This window comes from Phyllobates terribilis, unplaced genomic scaffold, assembly GCF_046119375.1.
Source record: "Phyllobates terribilis strain yellow unplaced genomic scaffold, ASM4611937v1 Scaffold_12__6_contigs__length_324123572, whole genome shotgun sequence".
Taxonomy (NCBI): Eukaryota; Metazoa; Chordata; class Amphibia; order Anura; family Dendrobatidae; genus Phyllobates; species Phyllobates terribilis.
In genome coordinates this window covers 307,206,594-307,221,601 of record NW_027362772.1, presented here as the reverse complement: position 1 = coordinate 307,221,601, position 15,008 = coordinate 307,206,594, and the positions used below count along the sequence as shown (strand labels likewise).

Here is a 15,008-nt window from a genome sequence, read left to right as displayed (position 1 = left end):
ACTGAAAAAAAAACTGAAATGTAGAAATTTTTGAAAATTTATTCAAAAAGAAAAACTGAAATATCACACGGTCATAAGTGTTCAGACCCTTTGTTCAGTGTTGAGTAGAAGCCCCCTTTTGAGCTAGTACAGCCATGAGTCTTCTTGGGAATGATGCAACAAGTTTTTCACACCTGGATTTGGGGATCCTCTGCCATTCTTCTTTGCAGATCCTCTCCAGTTCCGTCAGGTTGGATGGTGAACGTTGGTGGACAGCCATTTTCAGGTCTCTCCAGAGATGCTCAATTGGGTTGAGGTCAGGGCTCTGGCTGGGCCAGTCAAGAATGGCCACAGAGTTGTCCTGAAGCCACTCCTTTGTTATATAGTGTATATTAATGAGAAAAAAAATTAACTTTTAAGAATTTACCAAATGGCTGCAATAAAACAAAAAATTGAGAATTTTAAAGGGGTCTGAATACTTTCCGTACCCACTGTATGTCATATGTTGGGTCCCTGACGTTGATACCAGTAAACTACTCAGCAAGGAAGGCCCTGTTCACATCATGTTTACAATATAGACCCGATTCATCCGTTTGGGCCAGAAAGCTTTTGTGAAACTGTTGCAAAAGTTTTGTGCAACACGGAGTTGCAGAAAAAAAAAAAAAAATTGCACCTTTTGTGGTTTTTACTCCAGCCTCAGCATATTTTTGAAAAGTGGGTGAAGTTTAGCACAAATCAAACAAACTTTGCTATAATTTACAAACAAAAGTAAAGTTAATTATAGCAAAAATATCCCACAGTCCATGACTGATCCGCTACTGTCTCTGGCACAAGGCCGCCATAAAATGTGCTAAACTTGTTAGGAGGCGCACGCCTCGAAATGAACTTGGTGCCTCTTACTCCAGCAACCTCTTTGGGTTCTGTTTTTAGTGTTCATTGCTCAATAAAATGACCTGGAAACACAATTCTCCCCGGCAGTACAATTATAACACATAATACCAAATTTGCATTTTTTTTTTTTTTTTTTTATTTATGTAATCGTCCTGACCGGGAGAATTGTGTTTCCAGGTCATTTTATTGAGCAATGAACACTAAAAACAGAATCCAAAAGAATGCAGAATTTCATTTTTTTACCATTTCATCCCACTTGGACTTTTTTTTCCAGGAAAATGTTGTACAAAATTACAACTCTTTTTGCAAAAAAAAAATATAATAGAAAAATAAAAATTCTGCCTCTTGGTGGAAGGTGAGGGGAAAAAAACAAACGCAAAAATTAAAAATTGCCCGGGATGTCTACTGTCAATAAAACGCTCCCCAAAGTGGATAATGTACATAAAATAATAAACTCCGCAGGTTCTCTTCCTCCAGTCGGGCCGGCTCTGGCTCCCCACCGACGCGATTCTGGTGTTGTGACGCTCAGAGCTCGACCACAGGTCGACCACACACAACGCTGAGCTCGGTGATGCTGTGCTCTTGATGTAACCACTGTAGCTACAAGACACAGATCGTAGCAGCGGCAGGACGCACCGGATCCAGGGGGTGAAGTACTAGTGAGTTTGTAATTTTATGTACTTTACTAAAAGTGAACTTCCTCTTTAAGGGGTTAAACAAAGGCAAAAGTCTGCATTCATTAGAGGACATTTGTACAATAAAGATGATTTCACATTTAAGGTATACACTTCTTTCCTTCTTCCAAAACGGAGTTAAAAGCGTACGTCCAATATTAGCAAATTGTTCTTTGCATAGGTTATCAATAAACTATAATAAAAAAAAAAAAACACAACCAGTTTGCATTACAGGATGGATGGCACGGACGGAAGGAAAGTCACAGGTAGTGAAATGTAAACTACACTGCTCAAAAAAATACAGGGAACACTTATACAACAGAATATAACTCCAAGTAAATGAAACTTCTGTGAAATCAAACTGTCCACTTAGGAAGCGACACTGATTGACAATCAATCTCACCTGCTGTTGTGCAAATGGAATAGACAATAGATGGAAATTATTGGCAATTATCAAGACACCCTCAATAAAGGAGTGGTTCTGCAGGTGGGGACCACAGACCACATCTCAGTACCAATGCTTTCTGGCTGATGGTTTGGTGACTTTTGAATGTTGGTTGTGCTTTCACACTCGTGATAGCATGAGACGGACTCTACAACCCACAGAAGTTGTTCAGGTAGTGCAGCTCATCCAGGATGGCACATCAATGCGAGCTGTGGCAAGAAGGTTTACGGTGTCTGTCAGCGTAGTGTCCAGAGGCTGGAGGCGCTACCAGGAGACAGGCCAGTACACCAGGAGACGTGGAGGGAGCCGTAGGAGGGCAACAACCCAGCAGCAGGACCGCTACCTCCGCCTTTGTGCAAGGAGGAACAGGAGGAGCACTGCCAGAGCCCTGCAAAATGACCCTCAGCAGGCCACAAATGTGCATGTGTCTGCACAAACGGTTAGAAACCGACTCCATGAGGGTGGTATGAGGGCTCGACGTCCACAGATAGGGGTTGTGCTCACAGCCCAACACCGTGCAGGACGCTTGGCATTTGCCACAGAACACCAGGATTGACAAAGTCACCACTGACGCCCTGTGCTCTTCACAGATGAAAGCAGGTTCACACTGAGCACATGTGACAGACGTGACAGAGTCTGGAGACGCCGTGGAGAGCGATCTGCTGCCTGCAACATCCTTCAGCATGACCGGTTTAGCAGTGGGTCAGTAATGGTGTGGGGTGGCATTTCTTTGGAGGGCCGCACAGCCCTCCATATGCTCCCCAGAGGTAGCCTGACTCCCATTAGGTACTGAGATGAGATCCTCAGACCCCTTGTGAGACCATATGCTGGTGCGGTTGGCCCTGGGTTCCTCCTAATGCAGGACAATGCCAGACCTCATGTGGCTGGAGTGTGTCAGCAGTTCCTGCAAGATGAAGGCATTGAAGCTATGGACTGGCCGCCCGTTCCCCAGACCTGAATCCGATTGAGCACATCTGGGACATCATGTCTCGCTCCACCCACCAACGTCACGTTGCACCACAGACTGTCCAGGAGTTAGCGGATGCTTTAGTCCAGATCTGGGAGGAGATCCCAGAGGAGACCATCCGCAACCTCATCAGGAGCATGCCCAGGCGTTGTAGGGAGGTCATACAGGCACGTGGAGGCCACACACAATACTCAGCCTCATCAGGAGTATGCCCAGGCGTTGTAGGGAGGTCATACAGGCACGTGGAGGCCACACACAATACTCAGCCTCATCAGGAGCATGCCCAGGCATTGTAGGGAGGTCATACAGACACGTGGAGGCCGCACACAATACTCAGCCTCATCAGGAGCATGCCCAGGCGTTGTAGGGAGGTCATACAGGCACGTGGAGGCCACACACAATACTCAGCCTCATCAGGAGCATGCCCAGGCGTTGTAGGGAGGTCATACAGGCACGTGGAGGCCACACACAATACTCAGCCTCATCAGGAGCATGCCCAGGTGTTGTAGGGAGGTCATACAGGCACGTGGAGGCCACACACAATACTCAGCCTCATCAGGAGCATGCCCAGGCGTTGTAGGGAGGTCATACAGGCACGTGGAGGCCACACACAATACTAAGCCTCATCAGGAGCATGCCCAGGCGTTGTAGGGAAGTCATACAGGCACGTGGAGGCCACACACAATACTCAGCCTCATCAGGTGCATGCCCAGGCATTGTAGGGAGGTCATACAGGCACGTGGAGGCCACACACAATACTCAGCCTCATCAGGAGCATGCCCAGGCGTTGTAGGGAGGTCATACAGGCACGTGGAGGCCACACACAATACTGAGCCTCATCAGGAGCATGCCCAGGCGTTGTAGGGAGGTCATACAGGCACGTGGAGGCCACACACAATACTGAGCCTCATCAGGAGCATGCCCAGGAGTTGTAGGGAGGTCATACAGGCACGTGGAAGCCACACACAATACTCAGCCTCATCAGGAGCATGCCCAGGCGTTGTAGGGAGGTCATACAGGCACGTGGAGGCCACACACAATACTGAGCCTCATTGTGACATGTTTTAAGGACATTACATCACAGTTGGATCAGCCTGTAGTGTGCTTTTCCACTATAATTTTGGGGGTGACTCCAGATCCAGGCCTCCATTGGTTAATAAATGTGATTTCCATTGATGATTTTTGTGTGATTTTGTTGTCAGCACATTCAGCTTTCTACAGAACAAAGTATTCAATGAGAAGATTTCATTCAATCAGATCTAGGATGGGGTATTTCAGGGGTCCCTTTATTTTTTTGAGCAGTGTATATTGCACTAAGTTAAGGCCCGATAAAGTCAAAGGTATTAATTACAGGTATTCCTACTTTTGACCTTGAAGTGTTGGAGAGCAGAAGTGTGATGTGAACAGCGCCTAGTAGCTGATAAATCACGTGACGGTATTTAATACTCTATCAGATGAAGTGTGGATACACGAACACCAGGGAGCTGGAGACGTCTAACCACGGACACCATTAGTTCTCAAGAGAGCGGATATTTACAGCCCGACCTCTGTGGAATAGAGGACGGTCTCTTCTTACCGCAGACGAGCCTTTTATTGCTTTCCGCACTACTAAGGCAGGAGAAGACCTTTACCTTTTAATATGTAGTCCGTTAATAGCATCGGGACCTTCTCACTGTCTTCTTTCATTGCAAACAATACTGCGGGGATAGAAAGCCGTGGAGTTAGTAGAGGAAAATGATCATTGTGATAAGGGTCTAGTTATTGGGAGTAATAATAAGTGGCCACTAGGGGGCAGGCTTACTGTTAGTCAGCATCTGCAGGTCCTCCACGGTTGGGGGTGTCGCTTTCTTCTCATAAGGGATGACTGTATTCAGATACTGCGAGAGAAGATCAGATCATGTTCACACATTACACTGTACTTCACAATCAAATGTCCTTAATGTGAGCGCTGGGAGTAACACCGTAACTTTTTACATGCTCTCCCAGCTTACAATGTACTATCTGGTGTTTCAGTTATCTGGAAGCTGTTGGGACTGATCTCTGCACCGGATGTCTTATTCAGCTTTAATCCACATACATTATTGTCTGACCTGGTAACACTGGTGTACTTACTATGAAAATCCATATCAACTAAAGAGAGTCTCATCCAACTTGACTGACTCTTAAAATCTCACACTTCCCAGTACAAGTTGCAGCTCACGCTGAGGAGCGGTCAATCAGGATGGGAGAGCGGAAATTACGTTGTTTTTTTTTTTTACTTTCGGAAAGGATTTTTTACTGCCATTCTGACAAGGATTTTGAAAGCAAGTACACCAGTCTTGTCAGGACTAAAAAACCTATTTAAATATGTATTGTTCAATCTGGTGACAAATTTGCTATTAAAAGAATTAAGAAAACCTAAAGAAATTCTATAAAGACATCATGCCCAGCCATATACCCGTTAGATGTGCCAGGTCTTGACATTTGGCCATTAAACCCTCCCAACCCTCCAAATAATACAGGGCAACGCTAAAGCTGTCAATCAAGACTAGAGGCTTGGAGCGTTTACAGGTACAACCTCTGGACACTTCCCGATGTGAGGAGACCCCCGCTGACACTTGCGGTCACTTTATTACTAGCAATACGAGTGGTTTGGTAAAGTAAATGTGCCGAGACCGCCAATTTCATGCCATAAATGCTGCACAGCAGCGAGTCCGTATTCCTTCAGCTTCTTACACATGTGATGCAGACGGCAGCAAAGCTAAAATACTGATGGGAATACATGAGGCGGTCGCTGTGATTGCTGCATCTTTCTTTTTTTTCTATACCTATCATTTTACAAAAGAATCCTATAAACCCTATGAAAATCCCACAAATCCCCCCCAAATAAATGTAACTGGAAATAAACTTCCTGTAGCATTTCCCCCCATTGAAAGACAATGCATCCCACGCACAGAGCAGTATAATGAGATTTTCATGTATTTTTTATGCTGCAGCCACATAAAGTATATATAAAGTATAAACCTGGGAGTCTGAACTGAAACGTAAATTGATGTGCATGCAAAGTGTAAATGCATGTTCATATAAGGCCATTGGACAGAAGAAAAAAAACTAAGACAAGGGCAAAATACATAAATACCTGAAAGTATATGAATAAATTGCACAGTGCAAAAAAATAATAAATAATAAGGGGTATTTAGTTAACAAATTGTGATCAAAATAATGTAAAAGCCATCCCGCCACGTCACGGCAACCCTTATGGGACAGTCCTAACTCTAATACTTAATATTAAAAACCTTACCATTTGTCAAGTGACATCCATATGGATAAGGGCATCCATATGGATGTCACTTGACAAATGGTAAGGTTTTTAATATTAAATATTAGAGTTAGGACTGTCCCATAAGGGTTGCCGTGACGTTGCGGGATGGCTTTTACATTATTTTGATGAAAATTTATGTTAAGTAAATACCCTTTATTATTTATTATTATTTTTATGCACTGTTCAATTTATTCATATACTTTCAGGTATTTGTGTATTTTGCCCTTGTCTTTCTTTTTTATTTATATATATATATATATATATATATATATATATATATATATATATATATATATATATATATATATATATATATATATATATATATATATATATATATATATATATATATATATATATATATATAAAGTATATAGTAAAAGCCTGAACCGTCTCCATATACAGCGATTTAATAACAGACGTCAGTGGTGTTCACGTTCTAGGTCGGCAGTTTTATGGTTTTAATGAATTGCAATAATGGATGAAAACAAGCCTTGAGACGTGTGCGGTAAAGTCTCACATAGCGATTGTGTCCTGACTGTCGCAGTGGCTGCCAAATGCTAAGGAAATGCGTTTAATTATATTCATGAAAGTAATTTATTCCCATTATAGATAACTACACAGTTGTGCTAAAAACAGCCATTATTAACAATACATAAAGTGAGTAAAATAAGAAATGACGTAACACTCGGGCGCTGAGCATTGAGCACAATGGGACTCACCTGCTTCTCGTTCCCCGAATTACCAAATGTTTGTCGGATTCCCGTCTGCAGAATATTGGAGATCCCCTCCATGCTGAAACGCTGCAGAAGAGCAGAGCTTTAGTCGCAATGTGCACAGCAGAGGAATATCACTATGAAGATGAGAAATTCACTATACAGATAAGCCCGGCCTGTGCTCGGAGAGTGGAGAATAATGACATTACTCATATCTGGCCGTTTTTTCGCCTCGACCCTCCCTTGCTCGCCCTGGTACCTTCATGGGCATCTGTCCGTTTCTCTCGGAGCGGTTGCTCTGCAGACTGAGGCCCTTCTCTTTCCTCCTCTTCTTCACCAGCTCTCTGTACTCCTTCTGCTTGTTCTGGACCTCCAGCAGAGCCGTGATGAAGGAATTCTTCACCTCTTTCTCAAACTCCAGCTCATCCCGTCGGGCGAGATGCTGCACCAGCTCCTCGGAGTAGTCGCAGATGGCTCGCTCCACCCGCTCCAGTAACTGCGTCAGCTCCTCGGTGCTCATGTGCTGCAGACCTGCTGGATGGGACACAAGAAGTGTTATTCTACAGCAGCTGGTATATCATGGCGTATAAAGCAATTGCCTTTTCTTATGTGGATGTGAGGGCGGGTTCACAGCCTCCCATATGCGGTCATTCTGCTCCATGTCACTCCAAAGATGCTATTCCCCCTGTTATAAGAACGCCACCTGATCACATTCAGCATATGAGAACTGGCATCAGGCTTTTTTTTTTCCAGTACATTTTTCAGTGTGTTACTGTGCAGGCAACCAATTCTCATCTGAAAGGCCGCATGTTACATATGTATGTATGTGTGTGTGTATATATATATATATATATATATATATATATATATATATATATATATATATATATATATATATATATATATATATATATATATATATATATATATATATATATATATATATATATATATATATATATATTTATTATTAATTTGGTCAAAAAGACCCCAATATATCTGCTAATGACATGAAAAAATAAGTCACCAAATAATCTTTCATATCGAGGTAAGATGGTGTTTGCTTTGGGGATTTTGTGTTCACCTCTTTCCATCTTTGTTGTGCTTTTTGACAGTGTGTTTCACTAGCAGGCCACCAGGGGGCACTGTGACTGTGTTATCGCCCCACAAACAGATAATGTCAGAGTACAATAGGATGGATATAGGGTTGGGCTCCGTCTACAATGCAAGTGTGGGGTGAGCGGGAGAGGTGTGGGGTGAGCGGGAGAGGTGTGGGGTGAGCGGGAGAGGTGGGGGGGCCGGGTGGAGAGGTCGGGGGGGGCAGGTGGAAAGGTCGGGGGGGGGGCAGCAGGTGGAGAGGTTGGGGGGGGCGGGTGGAGAGGTCAGGGGGGCGGGTGGAGAGGTCAGGGGGGCAGGTGGAGAGGTCGGGGGGGCGGGTGAAGAGGTCGGGGGCGTGTGTGTGTGGAGATGTCGGGGTGCGTGGAGTTGGGTCCTTACCCTCTGCGGTCCAGTTATTGTTGAAGCTGTGGCTCAGAGCCTGCATCTCCTGGAGGAGAACGGTGTCTGAGCGAGAAGAAATCTCTTCAAGGTCGTTCTCATCTTCGTCCAGTTCTTCCTCAGGATCTGGGGAGTTCTGCATCATCTCCTCGATCTCTTCAATAACCTGCAGGGGAAACAGACATTATATACTGTGATGTACTGGGATATTGGCCTTCACACTGGGACGTCTCTTATGAAACCTCTTGCAGAAAACAAGCCCTTTATATAAAGTCTCCTGATCTGAGAGTAAAACCCTGGACTTACAGCTGCATGTGCAATACCTCGAGCTCTGTTCACTCCTGTTTATTGTTCTGAAGGTGATGAGTGAGTGAGGCGGCCAGGGGGGCTGGCTGAGGGCAGCAACCGGGACAGCAAGAGTTAAAAATAGATCTTTTAATAGAAGAAAATAGACTAACTGACCTATCCATCATAGTCAATGGCTGCTCACTCTCCCTGGTCCCGCAAGCTGGCTGCCTCGGGGTAACTCTGGACTCTGATCTCTCCTTCAAACCACATATCCAAGCCCTTTCCACTTTCTGCCGACTCCAACTCAAAAATATCTCCCAGATCCGCACATTCCTCAACCATGAATCTGCAAAAACACCAGTGCATGCCCTCATCATCTCCCGCCTCAACTACTGCAACCTCCTGCTCTGTGGCCTCCCCTCTAACACTCTCGCACCCCTCCAATCTATCCTAAACTCTGCTGCCCAACTAATCCACCTGCCGCCCCGCTATTCCCCGGCCTCTCCCCTCTGTCAATCCCTTCACTGGCTCCCCATTACCCAGAGAATCCAGTTCAAGACCCTAACCACAGCATACAAAGCCATCCACAACCTGTCTCCTCCATACATCTCTGACCTAGTCTCCCGGAACTTACCTGCACGCAACCTCCGATCCTCACAAGATCTCCTTCTCTACTCCCCTCTTATCTCCTCCTCCCACAATCGCATACAAGATTTCTCCTGTGCTTCCCCCCTACTCTGGAACTCTCTACCCCAACACGTCAGACTCTCACCGACCGTGGAAACCTTCAAAAGGAACCTGAAGACCCACCTCTTCCGACAAGCCTACAACCTGCAGTAACCACCGCTCCACCATACCGCTGCACGGCCAGCTCTGCCCTACCGACTGTATCCTCACCCATCCCTGGTAGACAGTGAGCCGTTGCGGGCAGGGTCCTCGCTCCACCATACCGCTGCACAGCCAGCTCTGCCCTCACCTACTGTATCTTCACCCATCCCTTGTAGATTGTGAGCCCTCGCGGGCAGGGTCCTCGCTCCACCATACCGCTGCACGACCAGCTCTACCCTCACCTACTGTATCCTCACCCATCCCTAGTAGACAGTGAGCCCTCACGAGCAGGGTCCTTGCTCCACCATACTGCTGCACGACCAGCTCTACCCTCACCTACTGTATCCTCACCCATCCCTTGTAGATTGTGAGCCCTCGCGGGCAGGGTCCTCGCTCCACCATACCGCTGCACGACCAGCTCTACCCTCACCTACTGTATCCTCACCCATCCCCTGTAGACTGTGAGCTCTCGCGGGCAGGGTCCTCGCTCCACCATACCGCTGCACGACCAGCTCTACCCTCACCTACTGTATCCTCACCCATCCCCTGTAGACTGTGAGCCCTCGCGGGCAGGGTCCTCGCTCCACCATACCGCTGCACGGCCAGCTCTACCCTCACCTACTGTATCCTCACCCATCCCTGGTAGACAGTGAGCCCTCGCGGGCAGGGACCTCGCTCCTCCTGTACGAGTCGCCGACTTCTATTGTTCAAAATTTATTGTAATTGTTTGTGCTATGTATATCCCTGTCACATGTAAAGCGCCATGGAATGAATGGTGCTATAATAATAATAATAATCTTGAGCCATCCAGTTTAGAGCCGATATAATAAATGGACACCAAATCTGTCTCCACTGGGCCCCGAGAAACAGTTGAAGCCCTATATTGGGTGAAAGGGTGGAGTGATCATATCGTTAGAAGTCGCATCCTAAAAGAGCCACAGATGCCCCCAACCATCCACGCGGCCACAGATTTCCCCAACCATCCGTCATCTGCCATTGGTGCAGCCACAGGGGCTCCTGACCATCCGTTTCACCTGTGGATCTATGGCAGTGAGGCCACAACACGTGAGGCTTGTGGAGGACAGCAGCATATTGGAGGCCGGGGTCCCTGCTCCTTCCTGGGAGTCCCCCCCATTACAGCGTCTTTGGTGGGACGAGCTCTTGTTCTATATTATCTGTTTTCTGCTGCAGATTTCCTGTCCTATAATGTCGGCTGTCATACAGAATTAAGAATGGGTGCGTTATGGTGTATGTAGATTCCGATTGATCCTTTGATCTTTTTTTTAAGCGTCTTTTCCTTTTGGTCTTGTTGTATTTATTCATTGCTGCTTTTTATTCCAAATTCTTAATTCATACCTGGATGGTCCTGGATGGTCCTGACCCGACCGTCCCTGGTCTTGATGCTGTGGTAGCTCGGCTCTACCACACTGGACGTCATAAAAGCCATCACTGGATGCGGCTCGGTGCTCATCATCATCGCCGACGGGCAGATATCACAGCCGGCTGCACTATTCCACCCAGTAACAAAATATTACAGAAAAGACCCAGAACAAACCCATTATAAGTCAATGGGACCAGAGCCGATCAGCGACAGATTCAGTACATACAGCAGCCATGACACCAGCGTCATTACAGCGATCTGTGGTATAATATAGAATAACTGATGGAGGCTGTAAACAGCGACCCGCTGTCACCGACGACATTGGAGCTGGAGAAGACAGGCCGGGACGTCCAGGTATCACACATCCATCTAATTAACGCGAGGGTCCGAGTTCTGATTTAGGAACACAGAGGTGCATTTCACCACATTTGGATTTTTTTTTTTGGATCTTGGAATAAGAGAGAGAAAAAATGAAAAGCACAAAAATTTAAATTGTCCATGGCAAGAATGAGTTAATAATGGTTTCCACAATTTTCTGTGATGGACGGATTTGTTGCATCAGGAATCTTGACTACAACTCATATAGACGATCAATGACAACCAGAGGATGGAAGGAAATAACATCAATCAAGGAACGTAGTAAGAAATGTCATGGCGGAGATCACCGTCCTATGGCGGCCATTTTGAAGTCGGCCATTTTGGATCCAACTTTATTTTTTTTCAATGGGAAGAGGGTCATGTGACCCATCAAACTTATTGAGAATTTCATAAGAAAAACAATGGTGTGCTTGGTTTTAACGTAACTTAATTCTTTCATGAGTTTTTTTTTTTTTTTACAAGTTTATGACCACTTATAAAATGTGTTCAAAGTGCTGCCCATTGGGTTGGATTGTCAATGCCGCTCTCTTCTCCCACTCTTCACACACTGATAGCAACACCGCAGAAGAAATGCTAGCACAGGCTTCCAGTATCCCTTGTTTCAGATGCTGCACATGTGTTTCAGGCCCTCCCCGGTCTCCTTATGCGGTGGCTCGCAGGGCTGTCATCAGATGGTCACGGGCAACTGATGTGGCCGCCGGACCGGGGTATCACTCTCTGCTTCACAGATCCCTCAGTAACAGCCATAACCAACAGCCTGGAGACGAGAAGCTCAACCTCCCCGTCATTCTGCACAACGCCTGCCCATAAAATGAGCTTGTTGAGGGAGGGCACCAACGTCCCTTCACGGTTGACCAAGTGAGTGTCAAATTATTATGTTGATTGCGCAATCCAACAGAAAACCAGACGGAGGCAGTGCTCTGTATGGGAGGATTCAGAGAATCTCTAATATCGTTTATTTCTACTTAGCATTTTATATTGTTTTGAGTATATCAATAGCCAATCACCTACAGACATACTACAGGCTTGAACCAATGTTAGTACAATTATTACGGAAATACACATATGGTCATATTATCGTTCGTTCGGTGCATGGTGGAAATTTACAAGGTTATACACATCCCGGCTCAGACCAGTTAGATAACAGGAGCAGGGTGTCTCACAGAATGTTCTTGCGAGAAAGCAGACAAAATGGAGTTGCTATAGCATGAGTATCAATATGTCCTTTACACTTGGATAGCATGAATATTAATATGTCCTTTACAAGCTGAGAACAGGGGATGAGAAGAAACACAAAGATCTCTGAACGCCCGACACACAAATCATTTACACTGCACGTATACAACTACTGCAAAAGAAATCTGACAAAAGCCCCTAACAGGGTCATAAACATTTGCGCCCGGCCACCATCTAATCTGACTACATTATGTGACAGTTCTTCAAGTCCCAGATCACCGGGGAACAGAAAACATTCCTGACCCTGTTCTCATTTAATCACCACAGGGTCACGGGCCGGAGAACGTCACTGAGTTATTAGTCTGGTGCAGGGGCGGCCATGAAAAACAGAACGCCCATCACCTGCTGAAAGGGACAATCCTCACGTGTGATCAGGTAATGGGGTATAGAGACCCAGGAGGACATCCAGGTCTGTGTTCACATTTGCATCACAGAATATTGGACACAATCTACAGTGGTGTGAAAAGGTACCCCTTTCCTGAGTCACACTTAAATGTTTCACATCACAAAACAAATGTAAATATTAGACAAAGATAACTCAAAATGCAATTTTTAAATAAAGGTCTTTATTATTAAGGGCAAAAGAAATCCAAACCTACAGGGCCCTGTGTGAAAAAGTGATCATCCCCTAAACCTAATAACTGGCTGAGCCCTTAGCAGCAACAACTGCAATCAAACGTTTGCGATAACTGGCGATGAGTCTTTACAACGCTCTGGAGGAATTTTGGTCACTCATCTGTGCAGAATTGTTGTAATTCAGCCACATTGGAGGATTTCCGAGCATGATCCGCCTTTTTGAGGTCACGCCACAGCGTCTCAATCGGATTAAGGTCAGGACTTTGACTAGGTCACTCCAAAGTCTTAATTTTGTTTTTCTTAAGCCATTCAGACGTAGACTTGCTGTTGTGTTTTGGATCATTGTCCAGATGCATTCTCACGTGCTGCGCCAATTCTTTGGAATGCACTACCCAGGACAATTCGATTAATTCCTAATACCCACAGCTTTAAGCATGCCCATAAAACTCATTTCTTTAGACTGGCCTATCGCTATCGCCTTAACACACTTGTCTAACTGTCCCAGTTTGGCCCATAACATAATTTTGAAGAAAATTTGATCATACCATCCATGCACTGATTAGCCTCTGTCCGTACTGTACACATACTGGCTGGCGACCAGTTCATGTAGTGCTATGTACTTACCCTATTTAGCATATTATGGCTGTATTATACAATATTTGTACATTTTAACTTTAGTATCCTCCCACTATCACATACACCGTGTATCACACATCACTACCACCCGCCGCTATCACATACACTGTGTATCACACATCACTACCGCCCTCCACTATCACATACACCGTGTATCACACATCACTACCGCCCTCCACTATCACATACACCGTGTATCACACATCACTACCGCCCTCCGCTATCACATACACCGTGTATCACCCATCACTACCACCCTCCACCATCACATACACCGTGCATCACCCATCACTACCGCCCTCCACTATCACATACACCGTGTATCACACATCACTACAGCCCTCCACTATCACATACACCGTGTATCACACATCACTACCGCCCTCCACTATCACATACACCGTGTATCACACATCACTACCACCCTCCGCTATCACATACACCGTGTATCACACATCACTACCACCCTCCGCTATCACATACACCGTGTATCACACATCACTACCACCCTCCGCTATCACATACACCGTGTATCACACATCACTACCGCCCTCCGCTATCACATACACCGTGTATCACATACACCGTGTATCACACATCACTACCGCCCTCCGCTATCACATACACCGTGTATCACACATCACTACCGCCCTCCGCTATCACATACACCGTGCATCACACATCACTACCGCCCTCCACTATGACATACACCGTGTATCACACATCACTACCGCCCTCCGCTATCACATACACCGTGTATCACACACATCACTACCGCCCTCCGCTATCACATACACCGTGTATCACACACATCACTACCGCCCTCCGCTATCACATACACCGTGTATCGCACATCACTACCACCCTCCGCCATCACATACACCGTGTATCACACATCACTACCACCCTCCGCTATCACATACACCGTGTATCACACATCACTACCACCCTCCGCCATCACATACACCGTGTATCGCACATCACTACCACCCTCCACTATCACATACACCGTGTATCGCACATCACTACCGCCCTCCACTATCACATACACCGTGTATCACACATCACTACCACCCTCCACTATCACATACACCGTGTATCACACACATCACTACCGCCCTCCACTATCACATACACCGTGTATCACACACATCACTACCGCCCTCCACTATCACATACACCGTGTATCACACATCACTACCACCCTCCACTATC

The 15,008-nt window shown here is 45.8% G+C and overlaps 1 protein-coding gene across 5 annotated transcripts in view; it reads right to left on the bottom strand.

Moving 5' to 3' along the window:
* FEZ1 (fasciculation and elongation protein zeta 1) overlaps positions 1 to 15,008 on the bottom strand; it is a 99,590-nt gene that overhangs the window by 3,484 nt on the left and 81,098 nt on the right. For 4 of the 5 annotated variants that reach the window (XM_073657350.1, XM_073657353.1, XM_073657352.1 and 1 more), the window contains 5 exons: positions 8,471 to 8,636; positions 7,233 to 7,507; positions 6,980 to 7,060; positions 4,758 to 4,833; positions 4,588 to 4,653 (listed from right to left, as the gene is read on the bottom strand). In XM_073657350.1, coding sequence (XP_073513451.1) covers positions 4,588 to 4,653; positions 4,758 to 4,833; positions 6,980 to 7,060; positions 7,233 to 7,507; positions 8,471 to 8,636 — 664 coding nt within the window. The remainder of the gene's footprint in view (positions 1 to 4,587; positions 4,654 to 4,757; positions 4,834 to 6,979; positions 7,061 to 7,232; positions 7,508 to 8,470; positions 8,637 to 15,008) is intronic. The other variant, XM_073657351.1, reaches the window with a different exon arrangement.